This window comes from Solanum stenotomum, chromosome 5 (genome assembly GCF_019186545.1).
Source record: "Solanum stenotomum isolate F172 chromosome 5, ASM1918654v1, whole genome shotgun sequence".
NCBI lineage: Eukaryota > Viridiplantae > Streptophyta > Magnoliopsida > Solanales > Solanaceae > Solanum > Solanum stenotomum.
The window spans coordinates 466,093-490,455 of NC_064286.1; the positions used below are offsets into that span (position 1 = coordinate 466,093).

A 24,363-nucleotide genomic window follows, 5' to 3' on the forward strand; every position below is an offset into this window, starting at 1 on the left:
ACATAACTAACATTTAAACAGAGTGTTAGTAGACATTTAGCATAGATTCCAAATATTTTTTCACTCAAATTTGGAACTAAATTTGTGGAGGGGTAAGGATGTTTAGCCGAAACATCTCGGTAAAAATTATATTGTATATATAGATTTTGAATCATTAAACATAAGATTAGAAATTGATTTAGTGATTTATAAAATTAAAAATTTGAGGTTGTAGATTCAAATGTCAAACAAATTCTTACTATGTTGTATGTATATTTTAACTTATGTGTACGTCAACTTGACATTTCTTTTTGGCCACGAGAAATTATTAGAGGATCGTGCAAGAGCACGTTGCCTAGCATAATGCAAGGGATGACCAAATTATATTGAATAAATAATAGTATTGGAGTATTTTATTATAATAGCTACTTGACTATCCTTAGTACATGAGATAAGAATAAAAGTTACAAGATAAAATATGAGATTACCTTTATTTCATGTCATGTCTGAAGTATTAGTTAATTTTAAAATTATTTTATTTCACCATTTATACTAAAAGATCATATTATTATCTTATATAAATAGTGGCAAATAATCATATGAAATATCCCAATCCTATTGGATGTCATTGCTTATCCAATCCCGCGAAGCGGCCCCTAAAGGCTAGCTAGGCGCCGGAGAGAAATGTACTCCATCGGTCACAATTAATGTGACATGTTCTTTTAATTTGTTCTAAAATATATAGAAATGACTTGATTTTAAAATTCTTCTATAAAGTATCTAAACAAACAAAATCTTTTTTCTATAAATTTCATGTCAAATTAAATGATATCACACAAACTGAGACGGATTGAGTAGTGAATATGAATAGATGGGAACTGAGCCGAGAATGACTTAAGTGTTGGACGAACCTTAAGCTTAATATATGCTTCCTTCATTCAATTTGTTTGTCTTACTTTCTTTTTAAGTTTATTTCAAAAAGAATATCTTTTTTTTAATTAACAATTTCTTAATTCTAACTTTTCACATGATATATTTAAGATTACAAGATTAAAGGAAACTTCATTATATTCTATGTATTTTTAATTTAAAAATTACAAGATTCAAAAATTTCTATTTTTTTCTTAAACTTCATGCCAACATAAATCAGACAAACAAATTAAAACGAAAGATACTCCCTCCGTCCCTTTTTAGTTGTCCACTTTAGAAATGGCACACAGATTAAGGCAACAATGATTAGCACAGTGAAGTTACAATTTTACCCTTATGACAACTTTTCACTTCAAAATTACAACCACTTATTTGAATTAAAGTGAAATAAATTGGAGGAAAACAACATACACTTTTACAATTTTCAAGAAGTGTAAATAAGGGTATAATAGGAAAAGATTTGTTGTCCTTTCTTGATTTGTCAAAATGGACAACTAAATAGGGACAACCAAAAAAGGAAATATGGACAAGTAAATAGGGACGGAGGGAGTANNGGGAACTGAGCCGAGAATGACTTAAGTGTTGGACGAACCTTAAGCTTAATATATACCTCCTTCATTCAATTTGTTTGTCTTACTTTCTTTTTAAGTTTATTTCAAAAAGAATATCTTTTTTTTTAATTAACAATTTCTTAATTCTAACTTTTCACATGATATATTTAAGATTATAAGATTAAAGGAAACTTCATTATATTCTATGTATTTTTAATTTAAAAATTACAAAATTCAAAAATTTCTATTTTTTTTTTAAACTTCATGCCAACATAAATCAGACAAACAAATTAAAACGAAAGATGTATATAATAATGCTAAATATGGTGAGTTGGCCACCGACTTGCAGGTCCCCATAACTTTGCACCATCTGTTTCAGGTGATGTGATCCATTATGGGCGCCTACAAACTCGTTTACTATCCAATAATACCCTACTGCANAATATGGACAAGTAAATAGGGACGGAGGGAGTATCCAATAATACCCTACTGCATTTAACTCTACTTAAGATATTTTAGCCATCAATTTCACAAGACGTGTCCTTTCATCTTTCTCAAAAGGACGACTCATCAAAGAGTTTAATAAAATCAAATCTCTAACAATTGTATCAAGATGTAATAAGTAACGTTAGTCTGGCCTTTTTATGCATCGAACTATAGTTTTAAATAGTGAGTAAAAATTGAGCTACACTGATGAATAAGTTGTTAAGGGAGCCTTATATAGGATACGAGTTTAAATCATGAAACTGCATTAATAGTTATATTAAGATAAACGGTTTATATCATATTATCTTGATATTAATTAGGGTCGATAACCTTTCATAAAAGCAAGATATTACACACATTTGACTCTTCGAATAAAGAGAAAATAGAGTAAAAACAACAACAATCCTTTATGTGAGGAGATTCTGTTTCCACCTTCACTTATACTCAATTTCCTTTTATTTCTTGATTCTTTATACACTTTTTAAATTTATCATCATCTCAATTCTCTTGTCAAAATTCCTCTTCTTTTTTCTTTTTTCTTTCTTCTCTTTGTTCAAAATACCATTTTTTTGGATCAATAAGTCACTTGAATTTCCAAGATTCTGCTTACCCATCAACCAAATTCACAATCTTTTACAATAAAAATCTTTCTTTTATTGAAAAGATTGAAACTTTCCACTCTGAGAACAAATTGAGTAAAAAATCCCATCTTTTTTTTTTCTATCACTTTGTTCAAAATACCATTTTTTCAACAATAAGTCACTTGTATTTCCAAGATTCTTCTTACCCATCACTCAAAATCCATTTTTTTCAATAAAAAATCTTTCTTTTAGTGAAAAGATTGAATCTTTTTCTTGTAAGGATATTGACAAACATGTTGAAACTTGGGTTTTTAGTAGTATTAGCTTTTATGGGGTATTGGATTGATCATGATATATGTGTTGAAGGCTTTGGAGTCAATTGGGGAACAATGGCAACACACATGTTGGAGCCTAAAATAGTTGTGCAAATGTTGAAGGACAATGGTATTAATAAAGTGAAGTTGTTTGATGCAGATAAATCCACCATGAATGCACTTGCAGGTACTAGTCTAGTACAAGTTTGTTAACGAGTTCGGTAAAATCCAATAACTTAATTTGATTCAGAATCTATAAACTCAAACTTCTGGCTCCGCCATTGACTGTAGGTACTGATATTGAAGTTATGGTTGCAATTCCCAATGATCAACTTCTTCCTATGACTGATTATGATCGAGCTAAAGATTGGGTCAGACGTAATGTTACTCGTTACAATTTCAAAAATGGTGTCAACATCAAGTAAAGATTACATCTTTCTTACTCCTTTCATTTACTATTTTGGTGTGCTCGAGTCAGTTTGCGTAGTTTTCACTATTCTATCGGATATCTGCTATCTCCCCTTTCTCTTTTTCCTTTTTTTCGTCTCCAAAGTAGCTTGCCTGCATAATCGACTATTAACTTCATTAACTACTAGGCTACACTGATAAATAACATTTTACCATTCATTTTTACTTACATGATTGCAATTATATATCCTTCAAGTCAAATTACTTCATCTTTTGAGCTTGGAACCCTATTAGGGCATCTCCAACCCAAACATCAAATTTTACACCAAATTTGGTGTTAGCACTATTTTTGGTGTAATCAACTACAACCCACTGCATCAAATTTTACATCAAAAAGGAATATTTTTCTCTCTCTTCATTATTATATTATTATTACTTATTTCATTTATATTTTCTTATTTCATAAAATAAATTCTTTCTAAAACATTCACCATATATAATTTATATAATTTCCTTTTATAATTGTTTAATATAAAAGTATTTTGTACCATAATTTTTTAAATAATATAAATTGCTAGCAAATATTATACATTAAACATAATAATGGATAACACAAATAAAAATAGTAATTGATGTATGTTAATTACTACCTTGTTGAATGTTTATTATTTTCGGTTATTTTTAAGTATATTGTATTACTTGTTCAAAAATTTATATGTTTGCATTTTTAATTTTTGTGAAGGTTAATTGTAGTTATATCCAATTATAATTTATAGTAAAATTAACATAAATTTAATTTTTTTTAAAAATCATATATAGACAAATTAATTTATAAAAAAGCTAAATTTCTATCTAAAATTAATATTATAAAAATATTACATAAAAAATAATTAAATATACATGAGATTTAATTAAAACATACCATTTATATAATGTTTAATTAGTGTGGATTGGAGCTCAAAACACCAAATTTAGGATTTGATGTAAAATTTGGTGTTGGGTGGGAGATGGTCTTATTAATGCTATGTTTATGAGCTATCTGGTTGTTAAGTGATTTATTTTGATATAGTAACTTTGTTCTTGTTCTACGCTTCTTTCATGTGATCTATGCTGACAGTTTATTTAGATTCAGCGATTCAGAATGAATGTGATCTTATTACTTCTTTTTCACTCTCCATGTGCTGTGTTCCAGCTTGCTTAGTGTTCAAAAAGTAAATGCAAGACATTTGGATCTGTGCATAGAGTTGGAGTCTTTTTTTTATTTGGTCCAGCACTTTATGAGTCCATTGGTCCAATTTGCCTTAAAAGTCGTGTCTTCAGTTTAAACCTCACTCGTGGAATTATACTGGGTATGTTATTGTTGTTGTGTCGTTAGTTAAGAAAATGTATTAAAGAAGCACAGTCATTATTTGCAAGTTGAAGTATGGCCACCACTATTTGCATATGCTGATTCGAGTGATAATCATAGTTTTCGTTCAACTTATTTTAACTTGAAATTCATGTCCAAATACTCGTTTTTTCAACTTCAACCAAATATTGTCCGAATGCCTTTCTGAGTCTGGTGCATTTTACTCTGTCTGCAGATATGTTGCAGTTGGTAATGAGCCTTTTTTGACAGCTTACAACAACTCCTTTGTAAACTTAACCTTCCCAGCTCTACGAAACATCCAAAATGCACTAAACGAAGCTGGAGTTGGAGACTCCATAAAAGCAACTGTACCGCTAAATGCTGATGTCTATTTCTCACCAGAGTCTAATCCTGTACCTTCTGCTGGTAGATTCCGAAACGATATTGCTGAACTAATGACACAGATTGTTGAATTCATGAGCAAGAATCAAGCACCCTTTACAGTAAACATTTACCCTTTTCTAAGTCTTTATGCCAATGAACATTTCCCAATGGACTTTGCTTTCTTTGATGGTACTCCCAGCCCTGTTCTCGATAACGGGGTTGAGTATTCCAATGTATTCGACGCCAACTTTGATACCCTGTACTCAGCCTTAAAAGCAGTTGGTTATGGGAACATGGCCATCCTAGTCGGAGAAGTCGGTTGGCCTACGGATGGGGACAAGAATGCTAACTTAAACAACGCTTATCGGTTCTACAAAGGACTATTCGCAAAACTTGCATCCAACAGAGGTAGGTTATTTCTCTCAATATTTTAGAGGCGTGATACATAAACAAACACTCAAACTTGGCCTCAGTTGACAAGTAAGCACACCTCAACTTGGTATCAACTGACAACTAAACACTCTAACTCGTCCCCACTGTGTCTCGTGGATACTCAAAGCTAACATGACACATAAATTTTGAACGTGTCTAGATGATTATTTTATAAGTTGGAGTGTTCAACTGACACAATGGAGATGAGTTGAGGTGTCTAGATGTGCATACTCAAAGTGAGAGTGTTTACTTGCCAACCGTGGCCAAGTTTGAGAATATGTTTATGTATTATGCCTATTTACTCTGTTTACATAGTGGATTGATCATCCACGTTAAATTATTGTGTCTCTTTTGTAGTCTGATTTATCATCTTTCATGACACTGATTATTTTGATCTTAACAGGAACACCCCTTAGGCCAGGATACATTGAAGTATACTTATTTGGTCTCATTGATGAGGATGCTAAAAGTATTGCTCCAGGTAATTTCGAGCGCCACTGGGGAATTTTTCGATACGATGGACAACCAAAGTTTCCTATGGACATTTCAGGACAAGGACAAGATAAACATCTTGTTGCTGCTAAAAATGTGCAATATCTACCCAACAGATGGTGTATGTTAAATCCAAATGCTAAAGATTTGAGCAAACTTGCTAACAATATTAACTATGCATGTACATTTTCAGATTGTACATCATTAGGATATGGTTCTTCTTGCAATAATTTGGATGCTATTGGAAATGCATCATATGCATTTAATATGTATTATCAAGTTCAAAATCAATTGGATTTGAGTTGTGATTTTGAAGGACTTGCAATGGTGACTAACAGGAATTTGTCTCAAGGGACTTGTAATTTTATTATTCAGACAGGTAAATATTCTATTTCTCACAAGGTTTTGCCAGGGATTGTTGTATTATTAAGTGGCTTCATATTTCTTTTATTGTAGATATGTGTGTATAGAATATAGATAAGTTTACAAATGTGTTGTTTTTGATACATTTATTTGAGGGATTGTATTTAGAGACTATTATTGAGTATTACACACTTCAATAAAAGTTCACAATTTGTGTTTTTTGTTCCATTTCTCAAATTTTCGACTTTATTATTCGTAACGGTGGAATTTCGCTCTTCGTTGTGCTATCCGGACAAAAAAGGTCTTCTTCAATGTTACCTAAGGGTTCAAAATACTCCTCTACCTTGACAGTATTAGGAAAAACACGCTGCCATGTTTTTTACCTTTTATCGTGATAATGTAATGTAGGAAAAAATTTACATATCTTGTGAAAGTAAAAGAAGGATGAATTTATAATTATAATATTTCATATGGCAAGCTATTTTTGTTGTGATAATGTAAAATAGGGAAAATTTTAAAAGTTTTCTTAAACTAAGAGATGGATGAATCTATAATTAGGGTACAATCTAATCATTTCCCTACATTAGTTAAAATCCATATGCAAAATATTAAAAAGTTTGAATTCACGGCTTATAGCATTGACATAATAAGAATATTTAGTCTATTAAAGAGGATTCCCTGGATACATAAAATAAAGATCAAACATGTCACTATTGAAATACATTATTTGTCGTTTACACAAAACCAAATAATCTAACAAGAATTACAAATCAAATTAAAAAAATAGTATATGATTCTTTATATCTAAACTGATAACAGATGATATAAAATATTAATAAATAAAATATATATAGTAACCTTGTTTTTACTCAAACAATAATAGATCATAAATTTGTTAGCGTCAATAGATTTTTAAATTTGGCATAGTTTTTCCTTAGTAGAGCTGCATTATAAACGATATTTACTCATGTATAATGAGATGTCATATATAATGGTCAACAAACCATACGAGCCGCTAGAACATCGATCAAGGTTCCATAATTATCATGTACTATGGTTAAATCTCATTAAAAGTAACTGATGGTATAAAAAATTTTGTACACTGACGGTGCACAAAACTTAAAACTCAAATAAATAGTAGTACAGTATATAAAAACGATGTCGTTATTCTTATATATCCGAAATTTTCTTCCCTCCTCTTCTTCCTTGGCCTCTGCAAAACCCTAGATCGTAATTCAATTTCTGACAACAATGGCGATCGCCAGAACCGGAGTTTTCGTCGATGATTACTTGGAATGTATGTTTAATTTTTGGAAATAATCTTTTTTTTTTTCGATTTAATTTTACTTTTTTTACCTTGTGAAGTTTGGAATTTGAATTTTAATGTTAACGGGTTGATTTTTGCATCATTAGATTCGAGCACTTTGCCTGCTGAGCTTCAGAGGCTTCTTAACACCATTAGAGAGCTCGATGAGCGTTCACAAGGTATTTGTTTTGTTATAACTACTTTGATTTGTTGCATTTGAGTTGAGGTTCTTTCGGAAACGGCCTCTCTACCTCCACGAGGTAAGGGTTAGGTCTGCATATGCACTCTTTCCACCCTAGACCTGACAATTGGGATTACACTGAGTATGTTTGTATTTGCCTTTTCAATTACCTGATAATATAAAACTGTTAATGTATAAGATAAACCAAAACAGCGGAATATTCTCATTGTCTCAATTTGTTTAGCGAAGTTTGACTGGAATGGAGTTTAATGCAGAAGGAAAAAAAATGATAGCTTAATATGCATAAAATGCTAAAAAGTATCCTTTTGTAGGAAACTTTATTTTTTCGTTTTGTTTGTTTCTGTGAGGCTTACAACAAGTCATGTTAGTTCCTATAAGAGCATCTCAGGGAAGGGTAAAATGGGATTGTAAGAATTACTCCCTTTGTTCACTTTTACTTGTCCAACAATGGACTTTGCACACCACTTCGGGAATAATAAATGACGTGCATATTTTAATGGACTTGAGAAATGATTTGGAATGAGTAGTTAATGCTAAGGATAAAACAAGAAAAAGAAATTATCGTTCTCTTGATATGCTAAAGAGGACATGTTAAGTGAATTTATATTTAGTATAGTGGACAAGTAAAAGTGAATGGAGGGACTAAAATTAGAATGTGTTGGTTTTTTGGGACAGGAAAAACAAAGAAAGAATCTTTTTATGATTTCTTAGTTGCAGTTTTGTTTTTTGTGAAGTTTCTAAGTTTAGTAGTGTAATGGGTATACAATCTGTAACATGAAATGTAAAATGAAGGAATAATAAATCAGACTAGGCAGCAGACCAATTACTGCCTAGGATTAGCGTCTCAGAGTCAGGGATCAAGGAAATACAATTATGATGATGATGAGGCTTTTGAGAAGTTGAGGAAGGAGATTGAAGGAAACCAGGACAATGCCTTAAGCCTTTGCACTGAAAAGGTTTTACTTGCTCGACAAGCTCATGATATTGTAAGCTTCTTATCTTATTCAGCTTCTCACTGATCTGCTTAATTCTTCAAAGTTTTCTTGTCCCTGTTTCTTGGATCTAGCACTTTTACTGCACTTCATAGTGATTCTGTAAATATTGTGTTCAGCTTTTTGCTTTTCTATGATGAATGTTCTTGAACTTCTGCTAACAAGCACCAAACAAGCATTATAGGGAACTTTTCTCCTTTAGTTTTGTTCTTGCTATTTGGCATGTTCAAGTCTATCTTTATTTTGTAGACGTATAAAAAAAAGCTTTGTAATGGTTTAGTTGAAGGTTAGGACTTCTGTAGCATTTTATCTATGATTGTTTTTCTGGAATAATGAAGAATCAAGTTTTCTTGGAAAAAAATGACAACCCCTTGCTGTCTCAGTATCTTGTCATTGTGAAATTTATTATGATTGTATTGGCATTTGTTTCAGTTTTCATTGCTTAACTTAATAGTTGAATAATTTGATCATCCTTTTAACCAAAATTCTTTCTTTTGGATGGTAAGACTGTTCATAACTTCCTCTGGTTTCTTATTTCAGATAGATAGCCACATCAAGCGCTTAGATGAAGATCTTACCAACTTCGCTGAAGATCTTAAGCAAGGTGCACTAAATGTTCTGGACTCTTAACATGTGCTCGAATATTCTTGAGTAATCGATGGGTTTCATCAAAATTTGACGTATCTCTGAAGCTTTACTTTAACAAAGCACTCTTCATAAAGAAAACTTTTGCTCTAATAATGCACGCTTCATTAGAGCAAAGCTTCGAAGACACATCAAAATTTGCTCTGTGGGTGGGGTTTATTAAAATTCGATGCATCGAAGCTTTGCTGTATTAAAGAAGTTTTCATTGGAGAAAAAGGTTCTCTTTTTATGCCTCAGACAGCACCATGGATTTACCTTCCTTGCTCTTAAACATAGTAAATGTAATGTTTTGTATAATAACTGATAACCCCTTTGAATTTTGATTTCCTAGCAGTACAAGGTTCATTCCCTCTTGTCTTAACAGTTGAATGTGAGGCTCAATGTCTTTTTCTTTTTCTCTTTAGTTTTTCTTTGACTTTTGGTCTTTTGCAGAGGGAAAGCTACCTGCAGATGAACCTCCTATCCTTCCTCCATTACCTTTGGTCCTTAAGACTGAAAAACGCAAAGCACCATATGTAACACCTCAATCAAAGAAGTTTGAGTACAGAGACTGGGATTGGGACCGAGAACGTGACAGAGATTATGATCTTATGCCTCCTCCTGGCAGTCATAAGAAGGATTTTGCTTCTCCTGTTGATGTTGATCAACCCATTGATCCAAATGAACCCACCTACTGTGTGTGCCATCAGGTCTCAATTTCTGATAGCTCAATTTGCTTTTATGTGCTAAATTAGCTGATGTATGATTATATATCTACAATTATCATTCGCTGTATTATTGCGGACAAATGTTTGGCTCACTTTTGACTTGTTGATTGTTCAGGTATCCTTTGGAGATATGATTGCCTGCGACAATGAAAATGTAGGTTCCCTTTGTGCAATGGTTATTGTTTGTGACCTTTTGATGGAAACGTTTCACTTTTCTTCCCTAAAGAAGATTTATGTAATGACAATTAAGAGATTTTTTCATGGCAAGTGAGAAAAATCTTACACCTCAGGATTTATTCATATTTTGGCTTTTACAAATTTCATCATGAACAAGTTTAGGTCAGCATCAATGTCATGTTTACCCAAAACCTAGTCTGCTGTAACCTGGAGCATTCCCCTGTAAACATGCTTCAAAAGGCCTTTTCATGAGCGTGGTTAATGCGCTATATGTATAGGTTTCATAGACCTGCATTATATAGAAAGTTATTACATAGTATACAATTTGCAAAACCTTACATTTGAAGTAGATTCCTGTTTAATCTACTAATAGGAGACGTCTGTTGATTAGCAAATTCATAAATTTAACAATGGTTGTGCTAAATGCTGTGTGTACTCATGTTATTGTATGACTTCTTCTTGCTATAACTATAACACTTTTGCATTTACAACATCTGAGTTTGATTTTTTGTCGACAGTGCCAAGGAGGTGAATGGTTTCACTATACTTGTGTTGGACTCACACCAGAGACAAGATTCAAAGGGAAGTGGTACTGTCCGACATGCAGACAATTACCTCATTGATTACAAGTATGCCCGCCCCGCCTTTTATTTGTGCTGCGACTCCTCCTGCATCAATTTTTGAAGGGTATCTTTCGTATGTTATGCTCCCCCAATGTCTGTTTCGATAAAGAAATGTATGTACCTATTCGGTTAATGGTGAAAAAGGGTAGTCGGAGAAATGTGTTGTCTGTTTGCACCAAAAATGTATCTCATGATCCCTGTTTTGTACATGTATAAGTATCTATGAGAGGGATCAAATTTTCTTGACTCTGCATAATGAACTCCAAAGGTTGTTATGTGTATGTGAATGCCTTTTCATTAGCATTTTTACTAGTGTTATTTTTATGTTACTTGGACTCTCCAATAATGTTATCGCACTCGTGTCAGATCCTCCAAGAATGCATTTACTTTTGGAGGATCCGACAGTTGAAATTTAACATCTGCCATTGCCTGAAAGTCATTTTAAATTAGATGTGGAAATTTCAATGGAAAAAGGGACCACCTCCATTATCAAATCAATTGATTTCCAGTACCTTATGTAAGACAAATGATAATATACGAACGTGTAATGTAAGTGTTGTAATTGTAGAACAGAATGTCCTTTGCCTTTATTTTGACTTTTTCGAGAAGAACTTAAGTAGTTAAGTTTATAAAAGTGAACAATATGAAATAAGTCATTTGAAAGGTCGACCAACTATCTTATAGGCATTTCGGTGATAAAACCAATGACTACATGACTATTATATCAAGCCATGAGCAATATCAAAGCCAACCCGCCATCTATAAGTTGATTCATCTAGAAAAGGCCCAAATACATAGACGGCTCCTTGAAAAGGCCTGTTTAATAAGGTTGGAGTGTTCGATAGGTACATATTTAGTTGAGGTGTCTAAATGGTTGTTAACTCAATTATTACTTATATATTAACTTGAGATCTTTTTAGGAACCATAAATTTCAATTCTTAGAATCTATAGGTCGACAACGTATTAGAAAACCCCACAATATATAAGTATATGTATATGTACTAAACAAGTGGAGGGGTTGGCTTCATCTTTAGAGTACCAAATACTGGTCCCCCTGTAAAAAAAAATGGTGGCCAATTTTTCAAATTGAATGCTCCATTGATTCATGAAGAAGCAAAATTAATAGAAAATTAACACGAGTTCTTTTTTTAAAAAGAAGTTGTGACCACAATTTGCTATATCCTTCTCATAGGTCCCAAAGCATTTGTGTATATTTTATTGTGAAAATTGTATTCTGTTTTGCTATTTCATCACCACTTGGCGTGGGGGCTAAAATTGGAGTATGTCCTACGCTTTCTCTACTTGTATATGGCTTAAATTTTTATCTGGTGTTCGATTTTTATATTAGGATTTGATTAAAAGTCGAAAATTTTCATGTCAAGGATATAATTTAACAAAAGTGATTTCATATTCAGAACTTGAATCGAGATTTTTGAGTACTGATCACTCTTCACGACAATTCTTGTTGATCTTTTTTGATAACTAATAGATCAAGGCAATGGGTAATTGGGAGGACCTTAGGTTGGAGTCTGTGTTGAATATGATGATTGCTTGATGAATTAGATTAAGAAATAATATAGTGTCTTTGCTATTATTCGTAACTTTTGGCATGACCTAAGCACTTAATCCTAACACTAAGTTTTATTTTTCAGATAACCATATTAAGTTTTTTTAAAAAAATTACTTGTTGGTCGAAGTAACCTAATGGTATAAAAGATCTATATATTTGCGTTTGCACATAATTTTAAATTAAGATTTTAAGTCTACAATAATAACAATTAGATGCACTTCCATCCTGAAATAAGTCGTTAATTTCTGCTATATAAATTCTTGCTATCCATATCTATAAACACATATTATAATTTATAGCATTACAAGTTTTCAATACGTTCTATCAAAAAACATATAACGACTCTCTTCTCTCACTCCAATTTAAAATAAATAAACTCAAATGTACAAATTATGCTATATACATAATTAATATATGTACAAAATATCACATCTACTAGCTAGCGCTCCACCCCCACCACCCTCCTAAATTTTGCAAGTGAATTGTAATAAATTTAGTTAACACCGACAGAGAAAGTTAAAGAGGAGATGTGGAGACACATATCAATTCTAAATATTAAATAAAGCTGACCCATTTGTCTTTGCAATGTCAACTTCCATCTTCTTTTTTTCACAAATCTCCACATTTGTAATTTTCTGTCCACACATACTTTTCTCTTCTGTCTGCACTCTCCATTTGGGCCGGACCTAGCTTGTACGGTGTGAATTTACGTAAATTTAATAATTTTTATTTAGATTCTAAATTTAGATAAGCTGTGGAATTATTTTTTCTTTTTTTTCATTCTATTTATCTTGTTTGATTGGTTAAAGAGTGTCGTTTTGATAAATTTGTTCCGTAAAGAGTGTAGCTAAACACTTCTTCACCATTCGTCCTTCAAAGAAATGGTCAGAACGGTATGTCTCCGTCCTATAAACGAGACATCTTGTAGAATTTTGTAAATTATGGACTTTTTAGACTATAGTTTAAAGATTTTTTTTGAGCAAAATGAAAAATTTATTTATAAGAAAATGTTAGAATGCAAGAAGGCAATCTAATATTCTATCCATAAAATTTGAAAATATATGAGCAAATATTAGACTTGAATCTAATATTATCCAAAAAGTTTTTTCTGGAAGACTATTTACACAACGTTTGGATATAAAGACAGCGTAAATCAAGCAATTATATATTGGATTCAACCATGTCAACACTAAATTTCCATTAAATCAGGTAAAGACGTGTGTAATTAACTTTTTTCCACTAAGAAGCATGAGACAATTAGTCAAAAAGTGTCGTAATATTAAATTAATTTATCATGATTATATTGTCATTTTCATTTTAAACTTGTGGATAGTAAGAGACAATTAGTCAAAATGTCATTTTAAACTTGTGGAATAATTAAAGTTAATAATCCACTAAGTATCACGCTTCAACATCAGTAGCATTTTGTGTTAAAAAAAAAATCAAATAATTGTGTTCCTTCCCACCTTTAAACACATCAATTACAAGATGGTCAATTATAATTATGTGTAGCAATAATAAAATTATCGCCAGACTCTGGCGACATGAATAAAATTTCTTTAGCTTGTCTAAACATCTGAGTTTGAGCTTTGAAAACTACCTTTTCCCTTAATTGAATCGAACTTTATATAGATTAATATGAATCCATTCAAAGAAATTTTGAATATTGAATGGTTAAATTGAAAACAAAGAATCTATTTTACTTAACAAATCTTTCTCATTTCTCGAATGAGCAATCCATTCATATTACTAGAAGCATATACATACATATAAACATTCATCATCAAGATGCATTCCTAAATATACATTTCAACTACAAACCAACCCAAGAATCAAAACAAAAGTAAAAAAAAAGGATAAACAAAAAAATTGTTGGGCTATTTTAGTAGAGCTCAGCTTGATCGAACTCGCTCGTTACATTTGAGTTCATCACAAGTGGCTTCGCGCCCATATTTCAAGTCTAATTTATCTCAACCCAAACTCGACTCAACTAAACTCAACTTCCATTTCCCTACCCTACTAATCACTAGTCCTTTTCTTTTTTCAGACTAGTATGCACACACCTTAACTATTTCATCAGATAATTACTGATCCTTTTGAATTTAACACGATGAATCGCAGGACAAAGTTGTCGCGGACGATGTTCTAGGGGATGGTGATGCATGTTTCAAAACCACGGGAGGCAAAATGCTCGTTTTTCTCCTTTCTTGTTCTTTGATCAATTCACTTGCGACTGTCTTCAATTTGTCCAAATTTGAATTTTCAACCAATTTCTTTCCTTGAAATAATACACATTCAACATTTTTTTGCCCTAACATTTCCTCAGCAATTACCACCATTTTCTTCATTTTTTCACATTTGTTCATATTTTCATCTTTAATTAATTGGTATTTTTTCCCAACAATACCATTTCCTTGAATTCTTACATAGTTATTGTTCCTTGTTTGTCCAAATGCCATTGATACAGCTTGATCTACCTGCATTAATTGAAAGATTAAAAAAAACATTATTTTTTGTCCATATATGGTATATCATGTCAAGACAATTTTATTAAAAAAATAATTAAAAGATTCCAAATTAAAGTTCCTAATTTAATAATATATAGTTAGGTATAACTCTATCTTCATTATTTACCACTATTAAATAAAACACCTTGTGGGAACACTTAATGTGTGCTACTCCTTTTCTTCTAATGCCACTAATTTAATGTAAGGTCCCATTTTAAAAGTAAGGCTTCTTATTATTTTATTAAAATAAATAAACCTCAATAATTCCAAGTACCAACTACTCTAATTAAGAAGTATTTTAAAGATAACAATCGAGAAAACAGTTTATCTATCTCCATGAGCTAGTAACAAAGTCTATTATTGTAACAAGTTTTGATCAAATAATTATCAACATCGCTTATTCTGAATCAAATAGTTAAGTGATAGCTATGTATATTTAAGCATATGCCATACGTCTATTGATTAATATTAACGAACTAAGTGGACATACCATATCGGCGGTTCCATCTCCGGCAATCTTAACGAACGCCGCCGGTGATGACATGACATTTCCGGTGCCGGAATCTGAATCTCCATTACCCAATGAAACAACCAATAAATCTTCAACTCCATTAGCAAATGGAAACTCTTGCTTGTTATTAAGGACATGTGTAATCGCCGCAGCCGTTGGATTAGTCATCGCTATTCCACCACCAACGGCTGTGATCTTCGAACGACCATCAATTGACTTCAAATCAACCGCACGATCAGCCATCGTGGCCCCACACACATCCGACATGGAGAAATCACAGCCGTCCATTTCCCATGCATCAGCGCGGGAAAAAACGAACGGTGCACCTGTCTTCAGGTCGTAGCAGGGGATCAAAACCGCTTTCATCGTATCTTTTAACGTTAAATCTCCGAACACTTTTTTAAACACCTTCGCCGGCCGGGAAACTTGCCGGAAAAATCCAGTCTTGGAACTCCGGCAAATTTTCTCACCATTCTCAACGATGAATTTCAGAGCTTCCTCAGCTGTAAACATAGGAACCCCATCAGCCCCACGTGTGAAAAGAAGACCGGCGAGAACACCGCCGGTGCCGGAGCCGGCGACGACATCGAAGAAATCAGCTATGTGGGCATCAGATTTTCCAGATTTCTGACGAAGGGTAGATTCCAAATGGGTTAAAGATTTTGCTGCAAGGACACCATCAGTAGACCCACCAGCATCAATTGACAAAATTCTGACTTTTCCGGCGCCGACATTCTTGTTACCGGCGAACTGAACTGACAAATTGTCCTCTATTCCGGTGACAGATTTTTTTGGGTCATCGTAACCGAAGAGGAATTTGTTTTCAAGAATTGAGAAAATTTCATTTGTGAGCTTATCAACTTCCATGTTGGAATCAAGCATTGAGATTGTATTAACTGAATTAGCTGCCATTTCTTGATTTTGGGTGTTATAAAAATTGATTCTTTGAGCTAAAAAGATGATTTTTTTTGTAAATTTGGAGAGATTGTTATGAACAGAGAGTAAATTGAGAAGAGATGAATGAGAAACAGAGTAGATATACATGTGTATATATAGAGATATACAGAGGAATGTAAGCGTGGGGGTATGTGGGGTATAGTTTTTTTATTCATTTACAATGAACCGATATACATGTGTAGTATGAAGAACATTCGTTGCGGCTAGTGATGACTAGGAGATTAAATTATAATGGGGTTAGTTTGAAATAGAATAATTATAACGCATCAGTCCCAAATAAGTTATGGTATTGGGCTCTCAAATCATTAAGGTTGATTTTGATTTTTTTCAACGGTGTATTGAGAGTCATTTTATCTTAGGTCAATCAAAAATCCCTAACATTATCAGGTAGACATAAGACATTTAATTGCGCGAATTGAATCAAAGCATTCTTCCACAAAGGCATCATGAAATGTAGTGGTATCTCTCTTTAGTATCATCTCAATTGTGGGTGAGAAAATAGATGTTACTAATACTCTTTTTCAGTTTGAGAATAAATGAAATATGTGAAAAGAAAGAAGTTCGTTGGAGTAGAATTTTAACTTAACTTTGCCGCATACACCTTGTTAGGCATAAGGAGGCATTTGTTTTAGATAAACTATTTATATCGGAGTATCGTGTTTTCACTTAATTATTGGTGCGACAAGTAGGTATTCTGAAACGAAAAAGTGGTATTTCAAAAATTAGTCGTGTGTATTGTCCATGTTAGTTCTTACTTATTTAGTCTTCCACTTAATTGTCTAAACTAAAAAAGTCTGCAGATAATTTAAAAAAAAAAAATATATATATATAGGGATAAGGGTCTGAAAAATATATTAACTTTGGCCGATATGGTTGTTACGATAACAAACTTTATGGAGGACCTATTATCCCTTGAACTATTTAATAGTGTATTGTTTACCCCCTGAACTATTTAATAGTGTATTTTAAAGGTATATATGTGCCCACGTGGACACATTACTATTTATAATTATGCATTATTTTGAATGTCCACGTGGGCAAATATATATGTTTAAAATACCGTATTAAATAGTCTGGGGGTAATAGATCCTCATTAAAGTTTGATATCGTAACAACAATTTCAGTTAAGGTTGAGATATTTTTGAGATCCTTATTCCATATGAAGTATGTCCCACATGCTTATTGTGATGCAAAGAGAAACGAGTTTTTGAATTTAACGCAATGAGCCATGTCTATTGCTGAGTACCAATAGAAGTTTCTAAGGCTCTCTCGTTATGCTGGAGGCATTATTAAAGAGGAAAAAGACAAGTGCAGGAAATGTGAAGACGGTTTATATATATATATATATATATATATATCGTAACAACAATTTCAGTTAAAGTTGAGATATTTTTGAGATCCTTATTCCACATATATATATATATATATATATATATATATATATATATCGATTAGAAAAAAGTAAGTAAATAATTAATTCGATCCGTTATTTAGATAAAGATATCCATCTATAGCCTTTAGGTTAGTTTGAAAAATGATTCATTGGTTTGAACTTTGAAAGAGAAGAGAGGGGGAAAAAGGAAATTGGCGGCGAAATGTTTTAAGATTAAAGAAAGGCTTTTTTGATTCCATATTTAACTTTAGTCTAAAATATACTAGCTAGTAGTACTAGTTTTGTTTAAACTATAGGTGTAGAATGGACCATGTGTTATAACCTTTTCTAGCCTTCAAATTCAAAATTTCTCAACATCTTTAAAGAAAAAAAAAAGGTTGAGTTCCACAAAGATAGAATAATACATTGATCAACAATAATACTATGAGAAAAACATAATTAAAATTACCTCTATACTTTTTGAAACAAAATTATAGAACAATGTTTGATTGCAAATCATATTGAAACAAAGCATTACACTTTTTCTAAAAAGAAAAAGTGGAATTTTACAACGTTGGTCAACACTCAACACAATTAATGTTTGTTGTAATTTTAGACAAACATTCATTATGTTAATTTTTAAAAATACTAAAATTCATAAAAGAAGATATTGTTCATAAAATTCATTAAAAATAGTAGTAATTTTCGCATGCTAATTGGTCAAAGGTTAAAAGACGGTAAATATTCAAGGTGTAATCATTAGAAATGGATTGATTCAAAATATTGGTAAGACTGTTAATTTTACATTGGAAAATTTTACTAGTTTTAATAATAATTTACTAGAAGTAAAAGTAAATAAAAAGAGAAGGGTGGAAAAATAAAAACCAGTCAATGCAAAATCTAGTGGTAGGGACTTTAAAGATGTTGTGGGTCGTGGCAAGATGTAAACATTTTCTTACTCATTTTGTTTTTTAGGAAAAGACTCAAATATGTCATCGAACTTTTAGAAAAAGTTCATCTATATTATCTGTTAAAAAATTGTCTCATTTATGTTATTGTTGTTGAAGAAAAGATTCATTCGTGCTATTTTTTTTAAACTCCGATTTCACAAAACCATGTTTTACGTTCCAATCAACTTTTAACACTTTTTGATTGGAATTTTTGGATCAAATGTACTTTTTTTGCTTCTTCTTCTTATTGACCTTTATGTCCGAACCTGCTTTTGCGCATCTTGATTAATTTCCTGAGATATCTATCACCTTTTACTAATAATAGATATAAGACAATTTTGTCCACCAAGACTAGGACAGATGGAAAGAATGACCTAGTATTTTTTTTTCACGCGATAATATTGGTGTTCGATTTTAGAATTTGATCGATTTAGATTTATATGGACTTATTTTAAAGATAAGACACTTCATAATAGACGAGACTTCTAATTAATCAAGAATAAAAAGTATTTATCAATTTATCATAAACTTTCACTGGGATGTAAACATTTAATTTTGATTTCTTGTTTAATATCCGATACTCGTATTAAGACTTGGTCCAATTAAATCTGAATACATCTTAAAGAATATCACATAAAAGGATAAAACGTTAGCTAAGAAACTAAAAAAAATCAAGATTATATAACATTTTCTTTACTTAAGTTTCATTGCTCACCTCTCTAACTCTCAAAGATAGAAATAAGATATCCGTAAATTCTGAGCTCTTCAAACTTCATGCTCTCCTCTTCTTTTGTTCTAGTCAATTTTTTACAAGTAGTGATTAATTTTTTATTATTATTATTAATTAAAAAATTCCTGGATCTTAGTTGTACGGTTCATGTACCGACATGTGTATCTATTTTATATATTCCAATTACTGCTCTACATATATTTTGTCGATTTAAAGTACTTATACTGTACGTTTTTTTTATTTAATTTTTTTTTGCTTTTATTCTGCAGTTGTACAGCTAGCTAAGTTAAAGTTAAATCAGTGAAGATTCGACCTTACTTCATTGAATGTTTTTTGATATTTTCCCAACAATAATAGTACACCTCCATGAACATATAATTAAATGACCTAGGACCCCGTCAATTAATAACCACCACATATTCTACTTCAACATTATTTCACTGTTTTTATGTCAAAACAAGGTAAAAAAAACTTGATGTGGAAATTTTAATGGGTAAACACTAGTTGTTTTTGATATCTTAGCTTCTTTTTGGTTCCTTATTTCATAACTAGAGCTCGGAGAAGAGGTAATAAGACTTACATTCTTAAAGACTCGATAAAAAAAAGAGACATAATTAGGTTATGGGTGTATGAATATGCTAATTTTAACAAATAGGCTTTGATCAGATTGAACTGTGATCATGTCAATGAATTAAAGGTGTTTATTTATGTATATAGAACGCAAACAACAAGATCTATCGTTCCCGACGAGTTTCTTTCTTTCGTCCTTAATAAACTTCTATATTAACTTGGTATCACTTGAAAAACTAAACAACGATAAATATTTTAAGACAGATCGATACGAAAGGAATGAGAAAAATATCTTCTCTGATGTTTGGTGGAAATTAAAACAAACAAACTCTATGTATTAATATTGTGATGTCCAAGTAGATAGTAAACTAATGGTACGTGCATGGGGACCTTAGACGACAGTCATAACTAAAGTACTGCCCATGCGACCGACCAAATATATAACCACTTCCGTCTTAAATCAATTGTCATATTATACTTTTCGAGAGTTACATTACGCTTTAACATGTACTTTGACTTGAGAAATATAATTTACATAATTTTGTGTCATATTAGTTCGTGTGTTTAGTTATTCACATAATTTTGAATACTTGAGAGTTTTCTTTATAAAATATTGAGTTGCTTTAATCAAATTTAATTAACTTTAAATAATAATACATAAACTAACTTTTAAAAAGCGAAGTATAACAATTAATTTGGATGTAATAAGCAAGCTGGATAAATTGTGACCTTTTTAACTTCTTGAAAGAAAATCAACTAATGCAATTGGCTATGATTTGTGTGCCCCATGTATATATATATTTGTTCAATTGTTTGTCATCTTTGATCTATAGATATTCTACACATTTTTTGTACTTCTATAAGTAGCAGATTTTTTTCTATCATTTTTTATTTAACAATCCTTGTGATATCGACTTGACTTAATTTCTACTGATCTTGCATTGTCTCTCTTTATGTCCTTTAAAACATAGCTTTAAGGTAGGGCAGAGCTACAATATACAGGAAGAATCTAATAACTTTTTCGTGGTATATAATTAGGAGGAAGATATTTCAAGGACGATATATGTATGCCATATAAAATTTGTTGTCCATTCAAATTGCTCTCATTCTTATGAATATCTTTTTTCTATTATTATGCGTTATTTTACTCTAAATTTACATGCATTGTGGGATATAGGACTATAGGCATTACGAGATAATTCACTAAAGCTGATCGAACCTAGGGTATGATCAAATCATCTCAATCGTCCTATATACTTTTAAACCTCAGTGTAACAGTATAAACATACTCATATAGATAGCCACAAATCCTAGTAAAAGAAAGGTGAATATAGACAAAACAAATGTAAAACTAATCAATTTACGATACAACAATATATAGTAACTTTTAGTGTCCATTTCCTCACGTCTTTTATTACAGATCACCGACGATTTCACACGCAATTGAAATAAACCAAAAGGCATAAAAATCCAAAATGCACATTAACAAAAAATATTATTTTATTATAAAAAAGAAAAGAGAACAAATCAAAGATGATATTTTGTGTTGTACCAAATGGGGACACCGCCAAATTAGGCATTGATAAGCTAAGAGACCTACTATATAATAATTCTACTATATAATATATTAAAACATTTTAATACTATTTATTTATCACAACTATTCATTCACTTTTTTCTAAATTAATTAAAAAATAAATTGATACACGAATCAATTGGATTTGATTTTGATTGAATAAATGAGATAACAAAAATAGCAAAAAATCGTACATCAAAAAATATGCCACCCACACACTATTGTCGGACCACGACAGTTTGATTTTCTTCTGTATATTTTTTTAATTAATAGAAATAATGAAGATTAATTAACTTAATAAGATTGTCTTTGGAAAAGAATACTTTTTTCATATATAAAATGAAACAATATATTCTGTCTATCTTTTTTTCTTATGTGAAAATATTTATCTCTTCAAAACTTTTAAAGCTTATGGTATTTATAAACATGTCATGATATTTATGTGGTTAAAAAGTAAAAATTATGTCACTAAGGCATAATTATAAAAGATTTAACATTAAATTGTTTTAAATGATATGAAGATATTATTCTCTTCATATTAATGCCACCACAAAATAATTGAAATGAGGGACGGATAACTTTACAGATAAATAACAAAAAATTATTGTTTATTATCTAATGATGATGAATTATCAAGAAGATTTTGTTAGCTCTGAGTGGTTTTGATTAAAAACTAAATGTCACATAAATAAAATGGAACAGAATATCAAGTGGGTTTTATTAAGAAATGAAAAAAAAATCAACATAAATAAATACTAGCAAGGAAAAGGCCTTGCCTTACCGATCTTAACAAAGAATAGAAAAAGCAATATATTACTAGCGCGATTTTAGTTTAACATTTAAAAAATCCAGTCTATTCATTATTCAGAGGTCAACATGCCAAATTCCCGACAATAAAACTTAAACTAAAGTAGAAAAAAAAATTAGCTCACATCTAACACCCCCTTTTACTCAACAAATTGGTTTCTTAATAATGTCTTTAGCACTTTAATAATGATTAGTGTCTGTTAGTTAAATTGATCATTAATATAATTATCTTTTTTGGCCAAAACAGTTTTTATTTTAATCATACTAAAATAGTCACCTTTGTCTGATGGTGTACACTGCCAATGGATAGATAGAAGGGAATAATATTCTTGAAGTCTTGCTTAATTATTGCTAATTAACTACTCTTTTTTTCATTCTTACAATATTTAATTCTTGTATGTGGGATATAAATTGTTACATTTAGTGAATATATGAAACTACTTAAATGAGAATCTAGTAGTTTGTCTTTGATTTTACTCTTTCGCATAAAGTCTTACGTTTTTATCATCAATTTTCATGGCTTTTTATTTGTCTGGTCTTGTTATTTCAAATGAAAAACGAATTCATGATTTATTTTTTATGAATTGATCATTTTTAAAGACTTTTTCATACTGAATTTAGATATAAATTTAGAATTTAAAATTTAACAAAAATGAAAAATTTGACATGACTGAATTATTATTTTTTAAAATTTATTACTTTATTTTTATTTTTAATAAATTTTTACATATAAATTTATGTTTCACGTCTTATTGAACCCGATAACTTAAAACCGCGTCCTCCCCTTGTTGGATGGTGACATGAGACTTTCCTACGATGAACAAAAATGTGTAGTTAATTACACGTGTGATGAATATAAAAGTCAAAATACAGTCTAAGGATGTATATATACAACATAATACATACATTAATTGGAGGGTGGGAGGGGGGTGAAAGGGGGGTGGGGTATTGATTGTTGGCGTGATTTGTGGTTGTGGGGTGTTAGTGACGGAGGAGGTCCACCACCTGCCGGACATGAGTAGGTATAACACTTAAACCGACACTAATATATGTATTTTACCGTATAATTTCACGAGTGGAATCTATAGATTGTAGGAAGTATATATGCAGACTTTTATCTTTATTTTTGTTGGGTGAGAGACTGTTTTGGGGTAAAAAAAATAAATCACGAGTGAAATTTGGGGATGGTAGAACGTAAGCAAATTTTTATTTATTTTTATGGGATGAGAAATTGTTTTCGACAGATTTTCAACTTAAAACAAGCATAACCAGCAAAAAAGTGAGAAAGAAAAAAGACAACAAGATAAATAATATTATATACAAAACAAGTATAACAAAAAATATTAATACATATTGGAATTGGAGAAAAAAGAAAATGTTAAATAGCTAAATCATACTACGAGTAGAACGACAACAAAACATACTCTACTATCTATTTAACGTTCTATCTTAATTCTCGATAAGACGAAAAAGTCATGACCTCAATTAGTTATACTGTTTTGGCAATAATTAACGTACTTATCATGTTACGATGGAAGAAATATTGTAGTCTGACGTGAGGTAAAAAAAATTAGGGAGGGTTAATAGTGCTTTTTGTCCCTTAATTATTGATTAAAAAAGGTTTTAATTTTTGTGGTATTTTACTAAATATATATAATTAGTTGAAATATACATTTTTGATTCATAAACATATTTGAGGGTAATATATATAGTTTAAAAAGTAACCAAAATATACCATAATTTCTTACATATAAGGATCAAAACACACATTTTAATTAAATATACTAAGTCATAAATTACAATAAATGGGTTATGCACCTATCTCAAAATATAATATACATCCACACTGACCATCATATATTATCCTGTTTTGGTACATTGCACTTTTTATT

At 31.1% G+C, this 24,363-nt stretch overlaps 3 protein-coding genes across 3 annotated transcripts; 2 read left to right on the forward strand and 1 right to left on the reverse strand.

The window, feature by feature from the left end:
- Positions 1-2,391: 2,391 nt before the first annotated feature.
- Positions 2,392-6,494, forward strand: LOC125864710 (glucan endo-1,3-beta-glucosidase 8-like). The gene is made up of 4 exons (XM_049544756.1): positions 2,392-3,028; positions 3,133-3,262; positions 4,833-5,389; positions 5,817-6,494. The coding sequence occupies exons 1-4, from the start codon at positions 2,821-2,823 to the stop codon at positions 6,359-6,361; spliced, it is 1,440 nt and encodes a 479-aa protein (XP_049400713.1). The 5' UTR covers positions 2,392-2,820; the 3' UTR covers positions 6,362-6,494.
- A 902-nt stretch (positions 6,495-7,396) lies between these two features.
- Positions 7,397-11,191, forward strand: LOC125865966 (PHD finger protein ING2). The gene is made up of 7 exons (XM_049546241.1): positions 7,397-7,565; positions 7,682-7,753; positions 8,569-8,762; positions 9,309-9,372; positions 9,846-10,102; positions 10,236-10,274; positions 10,816-11,191. Exons 1-7 carry the CDS (start codon positions 7,520-7,522, stop codon positions 10,918-10,920), a joined length of 777 nt encoding a protein of 258 aa, XP_049402198.1. The 5' UTR covers positions 7,397-7,519; the 3' UTR covers positions 10,921-11,191.
- Positions 11,192-14,188: 2,997 nt separating this feature from the next.
- On the reverse strand, positions 14,189-16,537 carry LOC125865487 (patatin-like protein 3). The gene is made up of 2 exons (XM_049545685.1): positions 15,489-16,537; positions 14,189-14,968 (listed from the first exon to the last, which is right to left on the reverse strand). The coding sequence occupies exons 1-2, from the start codon at positions 16,419-16,421 to the stop codon at positions 14,594-14,596; spliced, it is 1,308 nt and encodes a 435-aa protein (XP_049401642.1). The 5' UTR covers positions 16,422-16,537; the 3' UTR covers positions 14,189-14,593.
- Between the last annotated feature and the right edge of the window lie 7,826 nt (positions 16,538-24,363).

Coding starts and splice junctions, on each gene's coding strand:
- LOC125864710 (XM_049544756.1), top strand. CDS start 2,821: ATGTTGAAACTTGGGTTTTTAGTAGTATTAGCTTTTATGGGGTATTGG. Junction 3,029..3,132: donor CACCATGAATGCACTTGCAG/GTACTAGTCTAG, acceptor CATTGACTGTAG/GTACTGATATTGAAGTTATG. Junction 3,263..4,832: donor AAAAATGGTGTCAACATCAA/GTAAAGATTACA, acceptor CTCTGTCTGCAG/ATATGTTGCAGTTGGTAATG.
- LOC125865966 (XM_049546241.1), top strand. CDS start 7,520: ATGGCGATCGCCAGAACCGGAGTTTTCGTCGATGATTACTTGGAAT. Junction 9,373..9,845: donor CGCTGAAGATCTTAAGCAAG/GTGCACTAAATG, acceptor GGTCTTTTGCAG/AGGGAAAGCTACCTGCAGAT. Junction 10,103..10,235: donor CCTACTGTGTGTGCCATCAG/GTCTCAATTTCT, acceptor TTGATTGTTCAG/GTATCCTTTGGAGATATGAT.
- LOC125865487 (XM_049545685.1), bottom strand. CDS start 16,421: ATGGCAGCTAATTCAGTTAATACAATCTCAATGCTTGATTCCAACATG. Junction 14,969..15,488: donor GAGATGGAACCGCCGATATG/GTATGTCCACTT, acceptor CAATTAATGCAG/GTAGATCAAGCTGTATCAAT.